The sequence below is a fragment of the Anabrus simplex genome, chromosome 3, assembly GCF_040414725.1.
Source record: "Anabrus simplex isolate iqAnaSimp1 chromosome 3, ASM4041472v1, whole genome shotgun sequence".
Lineage (NCBI taxonomy): Eukaryota > Metazoa > Arthropoda > Insecta > Orthoptera > Tettigoniidae > Anabrus > Anabrus simplex.
Genome location: NC_090267.1, coordinates 103,818,548 through 103,845,786, shown reverse-complemented (window position 1 = coordinate 103,845,786; position 27,239 = coordinate 103,818,548). Strand labels below are relative to the sequence as shown.

The 27,239-nt window shown below is 38.1% G+C and overlaps 1 protein-coding gene across 1 annotated transcript in view; it reads right to left on the bottom strand.

The window, feature by feature from the left end:
• Nucleotides 1–27,239, bottom strand: part of Rep (Rab escort protein) — a 215,469-nt gene that overhangs the window by 147,576 nt on the left and 40,654 nt on the right. Inside the window, exons 3-4 of the mRNA XM_067142664.2 lie at nucleotides 17,884–18,081; nucleotides 68–335 (exon numbers count right to left, since the gene is read on the bottom strand). Coding sequence (XP_066998765.2) covers nucleotides 68–335; nucleotides 17,884–18,081 — 466 coding nt within the window. The remainder of the gene's footprint in view (nucleotides 1–67; nucleotides 336–17,883; nucleotides 18,082–27,239) is intronic.

Here is a 27,239-nt window from a genome sequence, read left to right as displayed (position 1 = left end):
GATCATCTGTACAAAACTGAACAAGCACATGCATAAGAAACTTTTTAGAGCAGTCATTAACACCAACCTTGGGTGCAAGATCCAAGTTAAATTTGCGGTATTCCTTCTTCAATTTATTTTGGCTCCATTGCTTTGTTACAGGAGGAACTCCCTGATCTTTCCCTTCACCAGACTCTGGTTTCTCTGAATTGCTACCTTCTCTCTCCAACTTTTCTGATTCACCATGAGATGAGGCATCAGCTATATCACCAGCAGCCCTGGGTTTGCCTTCCTCATCTACTTCAGTCTGTGTCTTCTTAGAGGATGACTGGCCCTCTGGAGTATCCGCTACTTCTCTGAAATGCAATACATTTTACACTTGAAAATTATACTTCAGTAAAATAACAGACCAAACGCACTCAAATGCCTGTATTACTGAAGACTCTGTATAAAATGTATTTTAGGACTGGCTATTACCATAGCCTCGGGTATTACAGCATGGATAAGATTGGCAAAAATCCACTCCGACAGTCATAAATTCTCCATTAAAAACATAACACCTATGCAGACAAGATAAACAGTGCCTGAGAATACCAAGCATTAAGTAATCTTTCCATTAAAAGCACAGATTTTTATTGCTTGTGGACATAGATCATTATGAAACTAGGTAAAAAGGAGAAATAAATTGATACACTGAGCTAGTAAACAACATACAGAATACAAAACTACAGTTTACACTTTCAGTTTCCATAAATATATTGTAACCATAAAAGTTTATTTTGGTAGCCAGCTCGAACATAAGACTCGGCCCAGGTGGTGACCGGTCACTCTCTGAATGGTTACAGAGGAGAGGGAAGTCAGATAAGTATAATGGACACTGATTGTTTATAAAAAAATTTATTCATGAAAATACAGTCAGATTCCCAGATCACCTCAGTGTAGTAGTTATGAGCAATTCTAGTTGTCTCCATTGATACTCCTTGTGGAACGGAGACCCAACCATGGGAACATGATCCCTCAAAGGCAGCAATCAAACCATGGAAACACGATCCTTCGTGTTCAGCAACCGAACCATGGAACACGATCCGTTGTAAGCTGGTTGTCGTCGATTCTAGAAGGTCTTGGTTCGAGGTACCACTCACCGATTATGTTACGCGAGTGTCCACATTTGACAGTTCGAGTAATGGAATGGTTTCGCGTAAATCACAGCACTTCGTAATCGTGACGTAATATTTAACTCATTGCGGACCGTGGACGGCGTAAGACGTTTAAGCTTGCTCCTATGCTGTGGGCCGTGGACGGCGTAAGACGTTTAATGTTCCGCGCGAAGCAATGCTGATTATATTCGTCATCTATGCATTCTTACACCTTAGTCAGCATTACTGGTTGTAGCAGGAAGTTGGTTGACCTTTTTGAGATAAATATGAGCCCACTCAACGCCAGGTTTATCTTAGCTGTTCTAGCGGGAATATCTCAGCACTTCCTCGCGCGTGAAGACGGTACTTGAGATTCCAATGCAGTGCGTGTCGTTCTTACCGAGTGTAGTATAATGGCTTATAAAACAAAGTTTATTACGGAAGATTAATTATTAGATATTGTTCACAATGATTATTCTGGTGATGAACTTATTCCTGAAATAGACTCAGATAGTGAAAGTGAGAGTGACGAGGAAATTCTGATTCCCGAATCCCATAGGCCTATAAAGGAAAGTGAAGTGCCTGATACATATCATCCTAGTTATTGTCCACCTGTTCCATCATTTACAGAGAATTCAGGTATAAACTTCAAACAGAAAATGAGCAGGATATTTTGAGTTAGGTGAGCATTTTCATGAATGACGAATTTTATCAGTATGTGTGTGAGCAGACCAATCTACACGCGAGTCAAGTGTAAGCGCGGCGCCCCGGCCTTTCACAAAGAATTCGTTCATGCAATCGTGGAAACCGATTATCCCAAAATTCTTATATAAAAATGTACTGGACTGAAGACCCTGTTTTTCATACCCTGATATTTTCTAAAACAATGTTCCGAACACGCTTGCTTCATATTCATTCCTTTCTTCACTACAGTGACAGTAATCATTATGCCGAAAGTACAGATGGGCTGTATAAAATTAGACGTATTTTGGAACCTGTGACACCAGATATCACACCCTAAATATTTACTAGAGTTTAGCACAAAGTATCATGTGTCTAACATTTATAGTTCAGGAGTAATGGTAAATTTTATTAAGTAATGCACGTTAAGAGGGCCGGGCATGAAAATGGCTGGTCCAGGCATTCAAGTGTCCCGCTCAGAAGCAGGTACTGAACGTGTTAATAATTGATTATGCTCTGACTTAGAACAAAAATGTTGGTTTAGAAAAATAGCATGTACTTCTGTGAAAGGATTGTGGTTCTTTGCTCACACACAAAGGAAAAATCAAATTTGAATCCCTACACTTGCGTGGTATCTTCCCACGAAACTAGAAATTAACACTGTTTCTTTACACTAATAAATACCCAGTTTATTCTTAATTACATCAGAAAATATAGCGTCTGATGGAATTACTTCATTTGGAGATAATTCGTGAATATTCTAGAATGAAATTAAATGTCTGCAGCGACCGACCAAAAGCACTTGTGAGATGACGTGTCAATTAGCACATCACAGTTCAAAATGGAAATATCACTCGTAATTACTGTATTCTATACAAATGTCTAAAGCGATTTAAGACTGCATTCGTGTCATGGAATGTCTATTCGTAAAGTACAATTCACACGAAGCACTTATTATTATTATTATTATTATTATTATTATTATTAATATTATTATTATTAATATTATTAATATTATTATTAATATAATTATTATTAATATTATTATTAATATAATAATAATAATAATAATAATAATAATAATAATAATAATAATAATAATAATAATAATAATAATAATACTATCTCCTGTCAGCAGAGTTCAATTCACTAAAACATGTCACTTACAAGTACTGCATTCTTCACAATGTCTGAAGTGAACTACTAGAACACTTGCAATACGTAAACTCCATTACAAAGTACCTGGATATTCTATCACTCAAGTCGAAACATCAAAGTTGAATTAAATTCACTTTGAAACTGTTCTGACATATGTGACACACGTGAATTTTGGTTCTACCATGATTTACAAGTCCTGGAGCTGAACTCGAATCTTTACTAGTCCCTTTAATAAAGTTCTACTCACTGCAAATGTATAAGTTCAGTAACAATGTAACTATTCTATGTCCAAAGTTCACGCTTCACTCGGACAGAGTCCTGTTTTGAAAATACGATGCAGCGAAGCAACGTCGTCGAGGTGTAGACTGTAGATGAACTGGCGGCTAACATCACGAACAGCCGACCGACCGGCCTCGACTGTGGCACAAGGCAGACTGATCTGACAAGCGAAATGCTTGCCTATTTATTCAGTATTCTCTGAAAACCGTAACTGCTAATACCTTTCGTACATTTTAACGGAACTCCATGAAATTTAGGGATTATGACTATAAAAAAATCACGCTACGCAGTGATGTTCGTTTTTTATATCATTAATCCGTCTGAAAGAAATTAACGATGGAAGAAAATGGAACATTCCATCTGACGTAACACCACCTTGGTCACGTTACTTGGTCGTGACGTTTCACTTCCCCGCTGCTCGCAGCGGATGTGGTCGCAGGGGAGCGTGTTCAGCGGGTAGCATAACTCCGCATACATCGGGACTTTGATTGTGAACCATCTTACGGGTATAATATGAACAAGTTTTAGTACAGTGTCCCAATGTGGAACCGACTCCATGCATCTTCTCCCAACATGATCTTATTTATAAAGTATCAAACCTACAAAAAAAAATTTTTTTTTTTACAATTGGCTTTACGTTGCACCAACACAGATAAGTCTTATGGCGACGATGCGATAGGAAAGGGCTAGGAATGGGAAGGAAGCGGCCGTGGCCTTACTTCAGGTACAGCCCAAAAATTTGCCTGGTGTGAAAATGGAAAACAATCTTCAGGGCTGCTGACAGTGGGATTCGAACCTACTATATCCTGGATGCAAGCTCACAGCTGTGTGCCCTTAACCGCATGGCCAACTCTCCCGGTTATAAAAAAACTATGTTAACATATGTATACAACGTAAATAAATAAATGAATACTGGATTAAAGCCACTATGTTTATTTAATGAAGCCAAGCTTTCAGCCAAATTGCATTGGCCTTCATCAGGGCAAGTTAAATAATTATGCTTCCAACAGTGAGCAAAGAAATTCAAAGAAATGTGGAAGTCATGGCCGTACTATCCATGGCCTACCCCACTGATAGGACTCTGTCATGCTGTAATTCACTGCCCTCTGTCGACGGTTTCGTGAGCGCGTCCCACTGTTCCATGGTGGTGTTATGCATGTATTTCTGCAGTACAGGTCTCCATGTATTTGATAACTTGAAGCAGTCTTCCCTGTTGATGTTATTTGGGCGCAGCTCTATCTCTATGGCTTCCCTTACCAGTCAAGCATAGAAGTATTTTACAGGCGTGATGACCTTCGCCTGGTCAAAGAGGATTTCATGGTCTGTACTGTAGAAATGTTCTGCTATGGCAGACTGGCTTATATCTAATGTGTTCTTTCACCCTGCTTGCTGACAAGCCTTTTCGTTATGCCAATATATGAGCAACCACAACCACATGGAACTTCATACACGCCCGGTGTTTCATGATGTGGTTTTTCTTTGCATGGTTGAAACAGGGATTTGAACTTCCGGTCTGTGATGAAAACTGGATTTATATTGTGCTTCCTAAGAATGCGCCCTATTTTGTCAGTTATACCTGCCACGTAAGGAAGGAATACTTTCTTATTTTTACTGTACAAGGTGCGTTCCATAAAAAATGCGACCAAATACATAAAAAAAATCATTTATTGAATATATTTGTACAAATAACCAAAAATCTTCAAAATAGCACCCTCTTGTGTCGATACACTTCTGGAGGCGGTATTTCCATGCCTGGAAGGCCTTTTCCGGAATGTCCTTTAGACCCGATGTAACATGCGCCTGAATTCTTTCAATCGTGTCCCAATGTTTTTCTTTCATTACTCCTTTTAACCGAGGAAACAAAAAAGTCAGCAGGAGCCAGGTCAGGACTGTAGGGAGGCTGGGGAACCAATGGGGTGTTGGTCCTGGTCAGGAAGTCGTTGACAATGAAGGCGATGTGACTCGGCGTGTTGTCGTGATGAACTTTCCACGTGTCCTTGATGTCGCTTGTCAGCGTGAGACCCTCCTTTTCAGTCTTTTGAGCACTTCCAAGTAGAAAGCTGAATTCACTGTAGTCCCGGTAGGTATGAATTCGTGGTGGACAATGCCTCTGACGTCAAAAAAGACGATGAGCATGGTTTTGATCCAGGACTTGCTCATGCGTGCCTTCTTGGGAGGGGGCGACGATGCGGTGTGCCACCCTGAACTCTGTCTTTTTGTCTCAGGGTCGTACTAAAAAATCCATGAACATTTTCACACATTTCCAACATTTTTCGGCACCGAAGCACTCACATGTCCTTTTGTTCGTCGGTCAACACTTTTGGGACCAGGTTGGCACACACCTTTCTCATTTGCTTTTGCCATGTTTAGAGTTTGCGCTATCAATTGAAGGCTCAACCGCCTGTCAGAGTTCAACCAATCGCGCACACGCGTCACATTTTCGTCGACTCGTGAGGTTGATGGCCGTCCATTGCAAGGTTCGTCTGTGATCTCCTCTCGACCCTCCATGAAAGACTTGTGCCATCGAAAAACTTGTGATTTGGACGAGCAATCAGTCCCAAAGGCCTGCTGAAATAATGGAACCATTTCGGTGGCGGACTTCCCAAGTTTGAGTAAACTCTTTCTGGATTAAAATGATTGTGTCCAACTTTTCAATACAAATATATATTTTTAGTGGTTAAATTCTACATGAATTAAACACACCAGTTAGGGACATGTTTCGCCCTAGTTATGGGCATCTTCAGCCTATATTAATCTTAAGGTCAGGAATTAAAACTATAAACATTGGAACTTGTAGTGAACTAACTTAATACTAAATACAATTGTCTTATGCTATATCAAAATTAGGCTATCGTCCAACCTAGTCCCAGAGAAATCAAAGACAAACAGCTACAACACCCTTACGTATAATAGCCCGGCTATCCATCATATCAACATAGCCTTCAAGACAATAAATAATAATCAGAACATATTCCTCAACTGCAGTAAAGTCAATAACAACATTTACTCAGGTTCAGGTGTTTATAGGTTAAAATGTGCCCAATGTGAGTTCACATTATTTGGACAAACCGGGAGGAGCTTTTACATGAGGTATCTGGAACATTACAATGCTTCCAAGCATAATAAGTATTTGGCCATGAGCCAGCATACGACTGAAACAGGCCATAAGTTCACCTCAATAGAAAATGATTTGACGGTCATTAAAAGCCTAACCAGTGGAAGCGTGTTGGGCCCATAACCCAGAGGTCCGTGGATCGAAACCACGCTCTGCTACCAAAATGTTACCTCTACTACAGTGGTAACACCAAACAAGTCACAAACACAGTTAAAAGGGGAAGGTAAGAATACAATACACAATATAAGAAAACACTACACACTCGGAAAAACAGTAACTAGCATTACGCGGATCTCCAACAAAACAAGTACGTAACTATCAGTAGGGCCAACTAGTGAACGACAAAACGGGAAGATGGAAGGGCTGGGAACCTACCAAAGGCATGGACATGGCTTAGATAGCGGATTCCGAAATGAATCACCGTGATCCTTAGTTTTTAAAAATATTATTTACAAGTTAATTCTACAAATACATTCCAAGTTATGAGCAATAAGTTCAGTGATATACACAGGTTATTCGTAGCAGTGTAAATTCAAATTACAAATCACCTGTACATCTAGTTACCAATGCAGTAGTACAATGCAATTTACAGGTTATCCAAAATCTAGCGTACCTAAAGTGATACAGAACTATAAGAGGCAAACCCCAAGGGAAATACTATTAAACTACAATATACATATTTTAGTGAAACAAAACGAGAATGCCTCGGAAACGAACAGGTAAGTCCAGCAGAAAAACTAAGGAGTCATAAGTAACTAATTTGGTGAATCTAGGCGAGGTTAGGGCAGACTCCTGTATGAAAAGCAAATCGGAACATTACGGAAATTTTAGCGGGAACGGAATTCAAGAGTGCTTACCCGAGCAGAGTGCCATCCCCGAAGCCAGGGGACGTCAACCAGATAGGCTGCTCGCAGACAGATAAACCGAGACCGACAGAATTCAGGATACAGAATTTATTCGAACACTACCTCGCTCACTATATATAGGAATTACTGGCCTTGGAGGCAACCAATCAGCATGCACGTGTTCCCTATCGCCACCTAGACTCACCAATCACAATCTTACTTTCGATCGAGAACTTAAGACTAACCTTCTAGAATACGCATGATCGCGAAAGTCGTATTTTTCCAGAATAAACAGAACACACTTTCTAGAACACATACCAACAAAGTAACACACCCAGTACAAAAGTTATGTAACTTTCTAGATCTTTCCAGGAACTATAGACAGAATTCTACTATTTACAAATGCCTATGTTACAACATTATACAGTACAGGTTAGGTCATAAAAATTATCTTATGCTCTACAAATAACAGTACAGGTTAGGTCATGATGAATAAAACATTATATGATACTTCGCCAATAAAGTCTTAAAAAAATTACATTCCACTCATCCTACATAGTTCACTTGTAACAATTTGGATCAAACTTATAACAAAAATAATCTTAACGATGTCATCGATAACAAAAATTCGTTATATGAAACAACTCCGAGGTTAATCCGGGCCGTAAATCAGAATAAAGTTCCCAGTATGTTTAAATCACAGAAGGCATGCGCTCCAATAGCCACACCTAATACCAGGCCCACCCAATCCAAGTAACGCCTCTCAAGCAACAATACGGATGCACGCTTTGAAACTCACGCCCCCTTCCCCAACACGCTCCACCCCTCCGCTACAGTATCAATACTACACTAGGAGTAACAAGCTTAACCGTTCAGACACAACCGGAACAATTGGTCCCAGCTAATGTCGACAAGACAAGTGAGTTCATACGATAAACACTCACTCTACATTTATTACCGTATTGGGTTCCACATTCATCATTCTAATTTCCCGTTTTTCTCTTATCCAGTTACAGACAACTCATATTCCTCCCAGATTGAATATGCACCAATGGGAAATTAATCAACAAGAATGACGGAATTTTCCAAATATTTTTATCCAATAAGCAATGAATGAAATCAACAATATGTATCCTACTTACACGCTTCGACCTTAAAACATAACCATGCTTCTAAAGGAATATTCAAACTGTTTCAAACCCTAACATGAATGACTTTAACCAAGATTCCGGTTTTGTTAAAATTCTTACGACTCAGGCGACCATAACAGCAGTGATAAATTCTAGTCAATACAATTTGAGAAACCCCAATTCACGCTGTGATCAATCCAATCCACAATTGGAAGTCTAGTCATTATAAAATAAGTTAATTCATTGTTCATAAATTCTGGCGAAGTTAATGCACATATTGTACATACTGTACATATTGTAAACTATGTAAATAGCATAAGACAATTGTATTTACTATTAAGTTAGTTCACTACAAGTTCCAATGTTTATAGTTGGAATTCTTGACCTTAAGATTAATATAGACTGAAGATGCCCATAACTGGTGTTTTTTTTTTTAGTGGTTAAATTCTACATGAATTATATATATTTGTATTGAAAAGGTGGACACAATTTTAATCTTGAAAGAGTTTACTTATTGTATCTTCAATACAGAACAAAATGAGATCAGTGACTTGTAACTTCCCAAGTTTAACGCAAAATGTGATAGCGTACCGTTGCTCTATAGAAGAATCCATTGTGCTGTGTTACATGAACTCGAAACGGGCTTGACAGAAATGCACGAAATGCTGCCGAATGAGACAAAGAGCGTTTGAAGCTAACACCCCCCTCCGCCTAGCCCAGCAGGTTAGAACATGCTGCAGTGTACAGCTGCGTCAGAAAAAAATTGCTCGCATTACTTATGGAACGCACGTTGTAGTCCTGGTTGGTATTATCCCTGTTAGGCTCCTTGATCTTCACAGCTCGTGCTATGTCTCCTGACATATAACTGTTTTTCTTCATGGATGTTGTCAGTTCAGGTGTGGTGCAAGAGCACTCTCCATTTCCATCTACATAGGCACATTCCTTCCTCTTAACCTTTACACTATTCTATGCCTCTTCCTTGCAGATATTTTATTTGGGATATCCATTACGCCCTTGGCCTGCCTGTAGGTCGCTTGCCCTCCAGGTCCCTTTCAAACCATTCCCTTGCTACTCTCTGTGGATCCATTCTCTTCAAGTGATCAAACAATTTCAATCTTGATGCTGCTAGTGTTTCACGAAGTGGTTCCATTTGGACGTCTTTTTGGATTACTGTATTTCATTTCTGATCTTGTCTGATCTTGTTTCCTGAAGCACTGATTTCAAGAATGTTATTTCTGCAGCCTGGAGTCTGCTGTTATCCATTCTGTTGATAGTGCAAGTTTCCTACTTTCATACAGAGCTCGATAGCTGCAGTCGCTTAAGTGCGGCCAATATACAATATTCGGGAGATAGCGGGTTTGAACCCCACTCTGCAGCCCGGAAGATGGTTTACCATTTTCACACTAGGCAAATGGTAGGGCTGTACCTTAATTAAGGCCACGGCCCCTTCCTTCCCACTCCTAGCCCTTTCCTGTTCCATTGTCACCATAAGACTCATTCTAAATTTGCTAACCTCTAACAGCTTTTTGGGACAGACAGTGAAGTGGTCAACAGAAGTAGTAATTGGTTATTTTTGTAGTGCTATTGCTAGGTTTGTTTAATTACTTTGGAAATTCATCTGTACCATGGTCATTTATATACCTTGTGCCAGGTTTTATCTCTGATGACGTTATATTGTTGCTCTGCTTTCTCAAAGACAAAAAACTGGACATTAATGCTTCTCGTTGACAGTTTTCTCTTAGTGGTTGGCTGCTAGAGTCCCATCTAATCTTCCATCAGCACCATTTTCCTTTTATTTAAATTACACTATTGCTTTTGGCACAGAAACTTTTTAAGAATCTTATTTCAAATTTACCTCATCTTGCCAAAGCTTCACCTGTGAGTCACTGTGTACACAGTTGGTAGAATTTCATAAACAATCTATGTAGCCTAGATTTTTTAAATTTTTAAACATTTATTGTAACACCAGTGATGTACTAGATAATAAACAGGAGAGAATACAGGAGTAACACCTTATAAGAGTCCCTTGTCAGGATTATGGAAAAGTCCTCAATGGTAGGTTTAGAGGAGTCTTCTTTCAGCTCAGCAAATTCAGTCAAAGAAGTGATCCATGTCTTCTTAGGGTCTAAGTCGAGTGAGACCAAAATCTCTTATGAAACCCTGGTAGTCGCAGCAAGTGCAAACAAAGCAAGTCCACAAATTAAAGAGTTCTTGACAAAGTGTGTCTACAAACATTTATGAAGGTGCACCAACCTATGCATCTGCGATATCCACAGAGCCTAGAAGGCTGCACCAGTCTAAGAGTCCAGTTGTCATAGATTCTACATTAATGGAGTGGGCTCCAGAAATGTTGGAGATCATGTGACTACAGTAATGTGCCAACATTTCTGTCGTGAATAGGGAAAAAATATTACTCGTAAGCTTTTTGTAACTGTATATTGGCAAACATATTTATGCACCACAATAACAAGAAATATACATATATATTTAGAATTACACACATCATCCACAAGGTTGCATGGCAAAGTCCAACATATTCAGACTAGTTTCCAGACATCCTCCCCACCCTGGTCAACTTCCAAGGGGATGACAAACTGAACTGGTCGACTAAGCTTTTGTCCATCTGCGGCGCAGAGTAAGATTGTTCTTGTTTTATTGTCCCTCCTATCCTGCAGTGCTTTGATTCTAGCTCTCTTTCACAAATCCCTGGGGCACAGATTCTCTTGAAGCAGAACACCACCACCAGGACGGAATTCAATATATTTTCCACATGGTCATCAAACTTCATGGAAGCTCCTCAGTCCCAACAAGTACTTTTTTGTCCATAGTTTCCAAAATGCATCAGTAAGCTCCTGGTTTAATTTGAAATCCTTGGTCAGGTTTTGATCCATTGTGGATTTGGGTCCCATGGGTAGGGTAACAAGACCCTCTCCAACTAGAAAATGTACTGAAGTTTGTGTTGCACCATCTTCTCCTTGAGTAATAATAGGCCTCGAGTTGGCAGCGATTTATGTGCGATTAACGTTGGTGTTGAACTGCTCCTCAGTAAGTCCTGCCTGCCTCAGAATCTTTCACAGAGATCGCTTTAAAGTGCCCACCATCCTCCCCACCAATCCACTCGTGGTGCTATGAACTTCCAGGTAATGCCATGATGGGAGAGGAACAGGTGAGAGACATGTGTAAAAGAACTCTGGCCTAGTTGAATGAAACTCACGACAATTCATACGGACTTTATATATGTTACCACCAAGGATCCAACCAAACATCTAGGGGATGAGAATTACCGAGTGGGATATACAGATGGGTAAACTCTCCTTCACTATTCTCTAGTACTGGATGCTCTCATTTGAGCAGATACTTAGTACTAGTCAGTAGTCTCCAGTCTCATTAATAATGTTTTTTTATTAACACTAGTGTCGTAACAATTCACAAATTTAACCTTACTGGTCCGCATAAGAAAATAATTCCTGGTCAATATAGTACACGAAAGATTCATTCAGTGGAGAAGAAGAGTGGGAAAATTAAGACAGACATTTGTGGAAGCAGCAACTGAGGTGTGCGGGTAAACAAAAGCAAAGATTAAGGGAAAGGAGACACGGTGGTGGACAGACAAAATTTAAAAAACAAAGAAAGGAACAAGGTGAAGAAAGCAATTGATAAGGAAAAGCAAAAAATGTATCAGAGGAATGAAAATAAGATAGAAAGGTTACATGTGGAATACAAAAGATTGAAACTACAAATAAAGACGTTTATCAAGGATGAAAAGGAGAAATTGTTGGGGAGAGTTTACCAACAAAATTGAACAAGGCAGTCGAGGAAATCAGAAACTATTATACAGAGTAATAAAATTTAAAAGAATAAATCAAGGCACTGGAGAGAGATGGATCCATAGTACATGATGAAAAGGGTCTTCACTAGGTGATTGCAAACTATTTTGAAAAACTTTACGAGGATGACTGCCTGCAGGAAGAAGGAGATAAGAAAACGAAAATAATAGATGGAGAAAAGAAGAGAACCCAATAACATCTTTGCTTTCACTGCCCTTTCAAGTCCCAATGACCATAGGTAAAGCAAGTGGAAAAGACTAATTCAACACTGATGTAATTAAGGCAACAGGAAGCAGTGGACTACAGTGGTTATACAGAGCCCTCGCTGCCATATGGAAGGATGAAAGGATACCTGAAGATTGGAAATAACGAATCATTGTACCATTGTTCAAAAAAGGAAATAGGAAGAAATGTGAAAATTACAGAGGTATAACCCTATTATCACATGGGCTAAAAATAATGGAAGTCAGACAAAAGACAGGGGTATAAGAGGAACACAGAGGAAGGACAATATGGCTTTAGAATGAATAGATCAACAATAGACTTTATATTTACAGTGTGAATGATAATGGAAAAACATCTAGAAAAGAACAAGGAAATCATCTTCGTATTTTTGGATTTGGAAAAAGCCTATGATACAGTTAAGAGAAAACATGTATGGGAATGCCTACTGAAAAGGAATGTACCAAAATCATTAATTAACAATATAAAAATGCATGAGAGTACAAACAGTGCGCAAGTGGGGAGTGGTAACAAACTTTATACAAAAAAGGATCTCACGCAAGGAAGTGCACTATTGCCATTATTATTTATTACATTGAGCCATTATTATTTATTATATTGATGAATGAAATCACAGAACGTGTAAAACAGAGTATCAGTAGTGATGAAGTAAATGCTTTGGTATTTGCATATGATGGTGATTTGGGGAAGGATAGAAAAAGAATTACAAAGGCGACTAGACATTTAGAATGAAAATCTGAAGGAGTATGTAATGGTAATTAGTAAAAAGAAAACTGTAGTCATGCACTGTGGAAAAGAGAAGAGAAGCCAAGTGAATACAGACTGAGAACGGTTAGAGAATGTAGAACAGATTAAATATCTGGGTAGCATTATTAATGGAAGTAATGAAATCAACCCTGAAATAAATAACAGACTAAGTAAAGGTACAACATTTTATCATCAAGTCAAGAGAGCTTTTGTGGAATGACAAAGTACCCAAGAGAATGAAATTAACATTATATATTCATACCAATACCAATTGTAACATACAGACTAGAAACGCTGGTAAATAAGAGACAAGATAGTAAGATCCAAGCATCAGAAATGAAATTTTTAAGAACATCGGTTAAAAAGACGAGAAGAGATAGAATTCAAAATATCGAAATCAGCTAAATATAGAACCATTAGTACAGAAGATACAGAGAGCAAGACTGAGATGGTTCGGACATGTAAGAAGATTGGGTAAGGAACAGGTAGCAAGAAGGGAATTGGAAAGAGAAGTTAAGGGAAAGAGACCAGTTAGAAGACCGAGAAGAAGGTGGATGGATCAGATATGGAAGGACATTAGAGAAGCTGGATTGGATGTGGCAAAAGTAATGGAGCAGGAAAAGTGGAAGGACAGAAAGGAGTTGAGGAGGCTTGTTAACCATACCTGGGCAACTGGAGTGGGACACTGAATAATAATAATAATAATAATAATAATAATAATAATAATAATAATAATGAGAATATCTATATTTGTTCCTATGACTGGCTGAGCCACCACCAAGTAGCGCCACTACATGCGGAACCTGGGTGACTGAAATACTAATAGTTTCTGCAGAACATACTAATGAACACTTCCTGTGAATATGAACTTCCTACTTCTAGTCTTTCAAGCTGTTCTATTTATGAACATGAGTGTACTAACAATACACAAATGTAACTTATTTTGATTTTTACTGGTCCACATAAGAAAATAATTCCCGGTCAATATAGGACAAGAAAGATTCATTCAGATCCAAAGCATATACTGTACTTCAATTGTTTTTTGAATTAAAATCCAACCAAAACCATTATTTAAAATGCTGTTTCATATAACAGAATGGTTTGACTATGTGATTTTGCATTGTTTAAAAAAATCTTTCCCTGAGAACTTCAGTTTTTTGAATTTTTGACTTATCTCTGGGACGAGTGATTTAGTCAGACTGCAAGCCAAGACCATCAAAGTATCCACAACTTCAGTTACTGAACTCGAATATGCAACACCATTTGTTGTTCTGACACATCAACACTTACTAATGGATGCACGAATTGGAATACAAAAGACAATGTCTAGAAAAATACCACGAGCATTGTCTTTAAGAATATTGTACTTAAAGTAAAATGACAGGAGAGAGAGTCTCTTGAAAGGGGGCAATAGCATGAGCCTTGAAGTAATCTACCAAACAATTCTGATGGGCTGATGGTGGTGACAAATATTGTTTTAAGAGAACTACAACTGAGCAAACATCCTCTCTCAATACTAATCAAAGGGAAAAGAGAAAAAGAAAGGCAAAAGAAAGGAAAAGACATGAAAATGAAAGACTTCCTAGGCCTCTCAAATCAAATGCTGTGGACTGTTTGCACTTCTCCCCCTGTGGGTGGGAGCTGTAGAGCAACACCCACAGTATCCCCTGCCTGTCATAAGAGGCAACTATAAGGGGCTCCAGGGGCTCTGTACTTTGGAGCATGGGTTGGCGACCACAGGGCTCTTAGCTGAGTCCTGGCATTGCTTCCACTTGTGCCAGGATCCTCACTTTCATCTATCCTATCCACCTTGGTCTTTTCCAATCCCGGCTGTATTAGAGCACTCAAGGCCTAGGGAGTCTCATTTTCACGTCCTTCATGGCCCTTCTCTTTCTTTGGCCAATACCTTCATTTTTCGAAGTATCGGACTTCCAGTTTTTCCTCTCTGATTAGTGTTATAAAGAGGATGGTTGCCTAGTTGTACTTCCTGTTAAAACAATAATCACCACCACATATTTCTACTGCAATTTGCAATTGCCACAGATTATGATCACTAGTTCAAGTTTGATGGTTTGTGTACTTTTTAATTTGATCAGTATAGAATTTTTACAATCAGATATTTTCTTGACAGGTGTAGAACAGAAGAGTTTTTCCCCCTTGAAACTGCTGAACCCAATGTTTTTATCATTGTAACAGTCCATTTCAAAGTGTAATGAAATAGCCTTGCTCTTTTATTTCCAAATCCTGTCAGTGGAAACTGATCATTAACATTCTGAAAGATAGCCAAGAGGATCACTAAACCCCAGAATTATGTTCTCAGCAAAAATGTGTTAAAATATCCATGCGCTCTCCCCTTAATATATTCTCTTTTTTTTATCTATGTAACAAAATTATATTGTTAACCCCTACCCTCTTTCAGCTTTCTCATTTATCATGGTCATTTCATTATGAAATAAGAATACTTTCTGGGAGAAGGAAAATACAGTATCAGAACTGCTTTGGAATTCCGATCATCTGAGACTGTTTTCTTCCAAGATATCTCCATAGCATTTTTGGTAATATTTTATGCTCTGAGTGAATGTTATGAAAATTACAGGAGTGTACATGTCAGTCATGATTTTCACTCCTGCTCTTTGAAAGTCAGCCCTTTTCAATAGGTCTTAATTCTGGAAATGGCTATGGTTACACAAAATAGTTTTCAGCAATGACAATATTTTTCAAATCGACTGAAGATATTTCCCTCATATCTTACTAAAATGGGACACAAGGAGCAAAACAAAGATTCTCTAGCAAACTACCCATCTTAAAACTGAATATAACCGAGTTCTTACTTAGTGATAACTTTGATATCTTGGTTCAGCTCGGTATAGAAAAGAAAGGATGAATTGAGTTCTTTTCCTGCCTACTGTTACCTGAACTGTTTTCTGTGACTTGCTCTTAATTAGACATGGTTTACAAGTTCTTGTAGTGGAATGCTCTCTAGATTTCTCTTGGATGGTAAAAAGAGTACATGACTAAGTACTTCTTCTGGTTCACTGAGCCAGAACTCTGTGAAAGTGTAACTAATTGTTTACTGTTACCAGCAATACAACCAAGAATGTTCGTAAATAAATCTGTTAAGTGCTTTATCATTCTGTATGAAACTCCTCTTTCTTTATGTGGAAATAGAGGATTGGGAGGTGGTGGTGATTTGTGCAAGTCTTCTGATATCTTAAGCTTGTGTGTTCTGGAATTATCCCTTCTTGCAAATGAATTCTTTAATAAACGACATCTTGATAATAAAAAAGATTTTATTTTAAATTTATCTGAATTCCACTAAATGATACTTGGTATTTGTCTACAGTTGTACTGGGAAGTTTATACAGCTGTAAAGGCCTGAAATATACACCCAAACATAAGCAGCCGTCCACCCTCGTAGACCCATGGTGTAGCACAATGGTTTGCTTTTCAGCTTTGCTGGAAAAGATGCAAAGGCCTTTGTAATGTGGGATTTTGAACGCAAAATTATTCATTGTGCAACAGATCAATACAGTGTAAAGCCATTTCAGACCCTGAGGCATGCTCAGCAGCAAAGAATCCAACCATTTTTGTGACTGATTATTCCACTCTTGAATCACTTGCTAAATGTTAGTTCAGGAGGATTAGAACAGTGGGCAATTGCTCTCTTCAGTTCGTGCTATGCAAGTTCAACAGAGTTCATTTCCATAGAAAGTATAAGCAACCCATTCACTGTATGCTATGGGTCAACCAACAAACTGATCGACTTGTGGACATGAGTATTATCATTCTTTAATATAAAGCCCTCACCCTATGGCAGCAAATCCTGTAACTACAGGTTGGAGGATGTTCTCTCTCTATATACCAGATCAGTCATGTTACTCTAGATAGGTATTAGATACATACATTGACCAAACAATCTCCTGCATGAAAAATGATTACCCTCCCCTGCAAATGGGGCTCCAGGATAAAAGGCAAGTTTCATCTTTCACTGGATCATCTCCAGATTCTAATGCTCCTATTGTACGAGTGCACGCTTATGGCAATCTCATCAGGAAAGAGTGTACCCTTCCACTGTTCCTAAGAGATGTTGCTCATCTCCCATGAGCTGTCCTGTGGTGTGGTTTAAAAAGAGCTTTTGCCACAGGCCTCCTTGATATCAGTCCTCCATTGTGAAGCCAATTTTGCACTGTCTGATCTGACACATTCACTCTGGTAGCCTTCCGAACATCCTGGCGGAACAAGATGGCAATAGCAGTGGGCCTTCGACATGCTGAAAGTAACAAATAATGATCCTCCTTGCAAGTTGTTTTGTGTGGACATCCCATCCACCGACATCTGCAACCATTTGTACCTCCCTGAACTTTTTTCAAACTTTCCAGACATCACTGGCTCCAATACAAGCAGCAACATTCACTTGTTGCCATACATCATGCAGCAATGTCACAATTCCAACGCTGTCAGTAACAGAAATGGGTACTTTCGCCATGTTCACCTCAGTCCTACACATACTGTCTATACACCATTGATCTTACAGGTGACGTTAAACTAACACAACAAATGTTGCCGACATTGGCCTGCAGTACATATTGTAAACATGTTTGAGGTTCTGTGACAAATACAGTGTGAAACAATAAGAAAAACTCTTATTGAGCACTGTATATGCCTAATAGTCCATGGTTAAATCGAAAAAGCAATAAACTAATTAAGCAGTGTGAAGAAGATAACAAAAGCAAATGTACTTACTCCATAATATACCATTTCTCCTCCAAATTGAAGACTGTTGAAAACTGGTTGCCTGCTTTTTTTACAGACTCTCCCTCTTTCAAGAGGGACGAAGATGACTCCTCAGAAGATGTCTTAGCTGGCTGCCGACAATCCTCCATCCACTTTTGCAGGCCATCAAAATTAAAAGACGCCCAAAGACCACCATAATACTCATTGCTGACAGAAAGAAAGTTTCTAATGAGTAAATTCCATAAAATCAACAGGGTAACTCACAAAAACATGTAATTTATTAAATTAGACCCTTGAGTACGTTCTGGTAAACAATTTATATAAATGCCCAACATTTATCATTGGTATTTTTTTCTTTTATATAGTTATATACAATTAGGAAAGCCTCTGAATATTTTGCTAAAGTTTTAAGTTGCATTTTCTAAAACGTTTAACACTAGAACAGTAAATAGACTATGTTTTAATGAAAAATTAAGTACCTCATAGCTGACAGGATGACATAGTACCCTGAGTTTATTCAGAAACTATACTGTTCAGTATTTTAGAGTTATTGTGATATCTATATAGTGCGGAAGATAACTGCAACATCTTTGGGAGCACAACCAGACACATTGAGGACATCTGCCCTTTCGCTGTGCTATTTCACAGCTGAATATGCATGCCCAGTGTGGTACAAATCTTGCCATGCCAAAGCAGTTGATGTAGCACTCGAGACTTGCCGCATTATTACTGGAAGTTTGAGACCTACACCTTTGGAAAAAGTGTATTGCCTTGCAGGATAGCACCTCCCAATATCCACTGTGAAGTGGCAGCCAAGAAAGAAAAGAGATGTTGACATCTCAAGCCCACCCTTTGTTTGGATATGAGCACCGTAAGTCTAGGAAAAGTTCCTTGAGAGTAATCGAAACACTTGCAGGAACAGCGCAGCAAGCAAGAATTCAAGAATGGTGCGCTAGGCGTCAACCTACAAGTGTCAGTCAATGGATGACCCCAAAAGAGGAACTCCTTCCTGGCCATGTTACAGACTGGGTGAATTGGAGAGCACTGAATAGACTGTGCTCTGGTGTTACGCGGTGCAGGGTCAACCAGAAGAAATGGGGTTTCGAAGTGGACAGTACCTTGTGTGTATGAGGAGAAGAGCAGACCACAGCCCATTTGCTGTAGTGTAGTTCATGCCTATTCAGTTGCACAACAGAAGACCTGGTGAAAGCGAAGCAAGGTTCTGGGCTCACATAGTTTAATGTGGCTCTTCGTCACTGAAGAATTTATATTATGATTTATGTTTTATGTTCTCTCCTCACATTTAATTTAAAACTTATGTATGCTTCTGACACAATTTACATAAATAAATAGTGATATCTTTGGCTATTTGGTCAGTTAATATATGATAATTTTAAGAAAGTTTCAGTTTAAAAAAATGCAAGAATGATGTTGCATAAAAATAAAAATAAAACTGATAATATTTAGCATGGAGGTGACTGACAAATTGAAATGAAAGACATAAGAGCGAGAAATGATAAGCATCTGGAAGATTGCAATGCATTTTCTATCAATAATTTTAATAACTTTCAAATTATTATTCACAACTTACTATAAGTGCATAACAAAATGTAAATTTGAATTTTATTTCTACCTCAAGTGCATTGTAACATCCCACTAACCCAAAATATAATTTGGAAATCTTCCAAGGGTTCACCAATCAAAATGCCCAAGTGATTTACTATTACCATGACTTCTTAAACTATTTTAGTTCTAAGATTTTTCTGGGGAAATTCATTCAATATTATGTAATATTTTCAACATGTCAGAGATACAACAATAAAAGCATTTGAGGACCAATGTGTTATGGAAGATAGTGTATAGTCTTACATTGCATGGCTTATATAGGAATTATAAAATTAAAAGAACAAAACTTTAAAATTGTGGAGAGCTTTGAGTACTAAGTTAACTGGTAAAGAGGTGATGTATAAGATATACTACAGTATTACCCAATACTGATATGAGCAGCAAAGACCTGGACACTGACAAAAAAGACAAAATGCAGGCCTGTGAAATTAAATTTTTGAAAGGTATAATTGGAAAGACAAAGGACAAAGTAAGAATTGAGGATTCCAGGAAGGAAATCAGAGTAGAACAGCTTTACAACAGAATGGAAAGAGATGAACTTAGATGGTTTGGACATAAGGATGCCAAAACTGATGGAGACCCAGAATAAGGTAGTTAAAATCCATGAAGAAAAGTACAATTAGAAGAAACCTGGATTGGAACTCAGTTAAGGAGGAACAATGGAGGTTGGGTGGAGGGAGATGGAAAGATGTCAAATATCTCAACCAGTCGGGAGCTGGACGAGGGAAATGGATGACGACGAAGATGAGGCTTGTAGTTTGTGCAAAATTAAGATGTAGTTTTCAGTAGTTTGGTAGCCATAAATGTTATACATCGCTGCAACTTGTGCACTTGCTCCATCTCGGTCTTAGCGAAGTGTTTAGTGCGATCTGAACCAAACGTTTACCAAAACAATCATGTCCCGCAAAGTTAAACGGGTGTCGATGGATGCCATTACAAAGCAAGCTGTCCAAGAAGCTCCGAGCAATAAGGAAATTCTCAACATGCTAACCAACCTTATCCAGGATCAGGTGATGACAGTTTTAGAACTGAAAGAAACAGTTTCAACATGTGATAAGAGTAACTCTAGCATACCCTTGGAAGAGTGTCAGGAACATAAATGAACCGAAAAGGGAACTGCAAATTAAAACGAACAGTTTAGAACAATATCAGAAAACACAGTGCTTGCATGTTCGGTGTGGAAGAAGCTTCAGGAGAAAACTGGGACAATACACTGTTGAAATTGCATGTGAAACTGAAGTGGAACTCTCCGTGTATGCTATCAACAGACCCCATATTGGGAAAAAATCAAAATAACTGTTGTGTGCCATTTCTTAAAATTTCAAAGAACTTGGAAATTTACCAAACATTTCCCTTGACAAATTATTCTAATCCCTTATTCCTCCTATAAATATTTTGCCCCAATTTGTCCTCTTGAATTCCAACTTTATTTCCGTATTATGATCTTTCCTACCTTTAAAAGCTCCACTCAACTTTGTCTACTAATGTCATTCCATGTCATCTCTCCAGTGACAGCTCGCAACATACCGCTTAGTGAGCAGGTCGTCTCCGTACTCCCAACTCTTCCCAGCCCAACGTTTACAACATTTTTATAACACTACTCTTGTCGGATATCAAGAACAACCCACCCCAAGTACCACTAATCACCGCCAACACATTATTTCGTCTTGCCCCACCTCCTCGCAAATAGCTCGTAGAAATATGCAGAACATTCTTCTGTATTCCCCAGAATTCTCAGAAATAATTCCCAACATGCAAACTACATGCCATACTGTTTTCAGTCTGGTTGCATCATTCTTCAGGGTGCTATCAGTAAATTTAGTGCGAGGAATGTATGGTCCAAGGATGGTATAATTTATGTTAAGCAGGGAAACCACAAAATACCTGTAAAAAACTGAAGATCTTGTCTGTATTTAGTAGCCACAGGCAGAGAATCTATAAACCACAGACTGCTACAAAGAACCTAGCTTTCCTTTTCTCTCTACTAAACATGACAGCTGTTTTTTAATTAAGGGAAGTTTTCTGCCACTTGAATCAGTGGTTTCGTCAATGCTCACCCATAGTTTTTGGCTATCACATACTGCCTGAATTCTCTGTAAAGTTTCTTCGTAACATTTTGGGAGATAGTTTTTCCTTAATGTGGATTCGTCTGGAGGCTTAAAATTAATGTACTTTGTTAGGAAATTTCTCAGTCCCGGATTATTTATTTTACCAAGAGGAATGTCGGCGCAAACAAATGCTCTGCACACATCTAAATAATACTGGGAATATTTAGATGGGCCTGCATTTGAAGTAGCTGGTTCAGCTATTAGTAATTCTCGCGAATGCACACGCGAAGCAGCCGCAGTATGCTTATTTCCAGACAAATGCTGGATTACTTGAGAACGTTGATCTGCATGTACTGTTTTACCACACGGTTGGCAAAATAATACTTTTCCATCGGTAGTGAAAATGCTGTTAAATTCCACTACATATTGTTGAAGACGCGACCTTGTACTCGACTTCTCTTTTGGCATTATTTTGCAGGTTACGACTCACGCATTTACGGTGAATCACTTCTTCAAAAAAAAAAAATAGAGCAGCGTACACTGAAGGAAATATTTCTTATAAATCCATACAAAATCACACGACCACGGGAATGATATATGGACCCGAACAGCTGACCTTACTCTTAGGAGTGATGGAATTCCACTACCTAATGGTGGGGCAATATTCGTCCGAGTTTCCCATGTCGTAACGGAATTACGTCACCTTATCTCTTGGTGATTGCCTTACGCTGATATTCTATAAACAAAACCCGAGAGGGCTGACTCATAAAGAGTTGGAATGACCTCATGCAAGGAAACATCTTGTGCAGCAAATCAAATCGCTGTCTAAATGTAACGACGTAGCCAGTGACCAGCAAGTTTGAGAACTTATGGAGGGAAGTCCATAAATAAATAACCGAAACGTTCAGATACATTATGTTAAATACACTGTTAAGAACAATACCGTAATCGTAAAATGAAAATATGAGCATTGTTTTATAACACAGAAGCATTTTAAATTTTATTGATCAACAAATATTGCCGATTTATGTGCTTATTATAGATTTTCTTAAAATATGTATTTACATTCAAAAAATGTGAAAATATGTGTTTTTATGTGAAATAAGATCCAGTTTTTACACTTGGGGATGCACAATAGGAATAATGAACTTCGTAACTTGCGTTAAAACTTACGCAAAAAAAAATGTAATTACATAAAAATCCGCTCCCTAGTGATCACAGACAGTCAACCTGAGTGTTCGCCATTTTTAACTTTTTAACTCTTACCCATTTTTACACTTTACCTTCACTCATTGCATTATCACTACATACCTAACGTTTCTTACACTCAAAAAATATATTACAGACCGTATCTCGCATTCTGCGGGCGATTCAATAATCTCACCCATTTTAAAGATCCACAGTTCAGCTTACAGGTTAGCTACACATCTGCAACAGAAGCCTGCTTGTTCGGCAAAGGATGCCGGGAGAACTATAAAACTGCCCTTACTTAAACATACTCTGTAGCTGTATATTTTAGTCATTAATTTCAGCTTTAGTTATTAATTTTGTAGCTAGTATATAACAGAAATTTAAAGCAGGTAGCAATAAGCAATTAGGGAAAAAAAAAAATCTCTCCTGCATCTCCCAGCTCTCACACTACATACTCCTAAACACATCCAAGACATTCTTTCTTCTTATCCCACCTAATGAATGATATAGATGAGAAATTACAAAATATTAATTCTCATAATCATAGACTTCACAATAAACATGTCCCGAAGTGCTGTGGGAAGGTAAAATGTTTGCCCTGTCTTTCGCTGACAAACTAAATCCAAGAGTGCTCAGCATGGCGCGTTATATCTACATAACAATTTATCAGCCAACACATTTATATCTACATAACAATTTATCAGCCAACACATTTGAAATGTGTTGGCTGATAAATTGTTATGTAGATATAACTGCAAAATCAAACAACATCGAGACAATAGCATACATCAGGTTTCTGGAAGCCTCCGGTGAAATGTACTAAGGGCCAGTTCTACCATCTGCTGGTAAAGTGGCTGGCAACTGCCCGGAAGGTAAACTACCTGGGGGTGTAAAACAGCTGGTACTTTGCCTTGCGTGCAACCACCTCGGCGCAAGCGCTGGGTAGCTACCCGGAGCTAGACACCGATATACGGAGTTGGCTAGACTGATTTTCAGTGACTTATTGCTTTCGAGTGTGGTGCTATCTATCATCAGATGTATGAAGCTCATTCCGATTCTTATTTTCCTGTGCTTGCATCTGCTGATTATCACCAAAAAGCCTAATTAAGGGGAATCTTAAGAGTTATGGACAATGTTTATGTCAAGCTTTCGTGATTTTAATCTATAAGCTTCAAAATCAATACCTAATTGAGATTAAAATCTCGAGATTACATTCCCTTACGGCAGTTATAACCTGTCATGTAAGGCAGCGTTTTTTGAGTATTCTCGTAGTAGATTGGTCAAGTCGCTCACTACACTAGGTCATATCCTGACTCGCTGCGAAATAGGAGGTAACCAGGTTTTCACGGTCTTTCTAATTTACATTAAAAATTTATTTTTGTTTCCTGCCGTCGTTCTTAACTCTTTTTTACGCGCTTCCATATACGTATGTACATCCACATCTTCTTTACGGACTTATTGCTTTTGAGTGTCCTATCTGCAGGCTTCTGTGAATTGATTAAGTATCTCCACGATGCTCTATTTGCAATAGCTCTTTGACCTCGTTTAGTTACAAATACTTCCATTTATTGATAATGCATTTCAATGTTTTCTAATGTTTAACTTTATGAAGATAAAGTTGGAAGGTACTGTTAATAAACTAATCGGGGTAAATATCCATTCATAGGAAGAGGAATTAGGGAATGGAATATTTTCCAATTTCTTCAAAATCATTTACAAGAAGACTATGTAAACAACTGATAGGGAATCTGCTACCTGGGCGACAGTCCTATATGCTATATTAATCATAACATCACTTTCTGTAAGTAGCACACACATAAAGCATTTTCCTAGTAGACATAATATTGTGATTACACATTTCAATTAAATATATTATTAACAAATGAACGTATGAAAAGAGACATGCACATTAATACAACGTTAATAATGAAAAAAGAAAAAAAAAAAAAAAAAAAAAGAAAGAAAGATTTGCCATAATGAAGACTCAAACCTGCATATGTCGTATTATGAAGTGAGTGCGTTAGCCATTACGCTACGAGAAAGCTTGGAGTAATTGGGATACGTACACCGAGTTACACAAAGTAGAAAATTCAAGCCCATTTGAAATTATTTCCAAATAGGTTTTGATTTTATATACTTTTAGAGTTTCTTTGCGAAAGCTTCACGTATAAAATGTGTTCCTTACGCTACCAATGTGAGAGGCTGGTGTGACCGTTGCAACTCAAGGGAAGCATTAATATTCAAAATCCTGCAATACAATATCGATCACTGTTACAGTATCATTCTTTTTTCAGTATACTAGGCTATTTTAAGTTGTATGTCACCAGAAATACAGCTAATAATGTTCAGCTCTCAAAAGTTACCGGGCAGGTAAAGTCTTATCGGACCCTCGAAGTGGCCAATAAATTACGCGCTGGGTAACTATGATTTAAGTTGCCGATAGCGTTACCTGGGAGTGGTCGAACGGAAACATGCTTTTACGCAGAGGGCAAGTTAATTAAGTTACGCGCTACTATACTAGTAAGTGGTAGAACTGGCCCTAAGCCAGATATAACCTTGAGAATTACAGATACTTTTTTAACAGATATTTTTACTCCTGAACATGACAGTGTGGACCACCACCAACAATCATCGGAGCACCCATGCTTCGAATTTCAAACTGTCTCAGAACATGCACTGAGAAGAGAAGTGATTTCAAATCCCATGCAATGCAAGCTACTGAAATTCCAATTTTCTTCATTACCAACATTATTAATATTATATTGCCAACTATTACTGAGCTATTCAATGCCTGTCTATTTCAAGGTTATTTCCCAAATAAGGGGAAAGATACACAAGACGTCCTAGTCCAAATAGGTTGCCCGCTAATATAGCACCTGACTTGCCATCTATGCATTCTTTCAGCATTTTCGAAAAGCTCTACAGAAGTTGATCTATTTAGCAACTTGTAAAATAGTTGGAAAAATATTCTCTGCTTGACCCTTCCCAATCTGGTGTCAAGAAAGGACCTTGTAGGAACCACGCAACTAAGAATTACAGAAAATGTTAGACGAGCTATACACAAGCAGAAAGTGATACGTTGTCATCTTACTGTTCAGCTCTTTGCTTCATACCTCACCAGTCGGCAATGTGTTGTTTTCAACAATATGACCTTGGACTGGAAGATTAAAAAAACAGGTGTTCCACAGGGATCCATGCTAGGACCTCTTCTATTTACTATATACCAATGACATTTTTTTTCAGTTCAGCAACTGTAGCTGCCAATATTTTTTTCATTTTTCTGACACCAACATGTGCTTGCCAAAGGACACAGAACAGCTCGCAAGTTCTTTGAAAAATAATTGAATTGTTGGTTTTGTAAAAAACATATCAATGTACGGTACTCAAGAATATAAACTTTTTTATGCTGCTGGAAGGAAATTAAATTTTATCTTTTTCATACTTATGGTTCCGCATTATTGCCACACCGAGTTTTATAACTGTGATAATTTTATCTTCAATATATTTCTGTCTAGTCTGCAGGATTGCTGCCATTCAACAAAATTTCTGGGGATGGTCCCTCTAGCACCCAGAAGCAGTCCTCTTACTCTTATGTTCCCGACGCTGCAGGCTCTCTGGAAGTAGGGTATTGTTGGTGCATATAGGACCTTATTTACAAATCTAAAATTGCTTATACTACAGTAAGTTGGAGTTCATCAGATGAATTATATTTTAAACCTAATTAGGCCTACCTCTTATGCTAGTTGAGAATGGTTTGCTAATAAATCCTACAAACACTACTAGCTATCGTAATAGGGAAACAAAGGCAGATATATGGCCTATACAAGATATGTATACCATTTCAGAAATCGTAAAAATCTTTGGAATATCAAGACTTATTGGAGTGAGCATATTACAAGCATCTGCAGGAAAATTCACTAATCATTTAACCCTCTCAAAACATGTCAATCACTTTTTCCACATATTTAGATTAAACCTATCCAGACCCTCACATTTTTCATATTTATTGTGATTTAATAAACATTACAAACTACAGAAAGTAACAAACTTTTTTATATTAGGTTTATATTTTCAGCTAATTTTCAATTCAACATCTTCACATTGCAACTCTCATATTTTGACTGTTGAATGAAACAAAACCTCAGTATCTATCCTCAAACTTTAATTTCCTCTCCTCATTTCATAAACATATGATGGACTTCTAATACTTCCAATACCTATGCCTCGTCCATCAACATATTGTCCCCCCTCCAGCAAATTAACGAATGTGCAAATATTAAAAAATTAGGAGCGCTGAAAGAAGTTGTGATTACTCAAGTCAAATCCATTTTTTTATTTAACGATTGGTTTTGTGTGTCAGACATACAGAACGGCCTGCAGATGTAAGACTTTGTCAGAGGTGGCAGTGATTTTTGTTTTAAGAGGAAAAGAAATAAAATAAAAATAAAATTATTTATTCAACAACAGAATTTGGAAACGCAGTACAAAATAAAACAAATA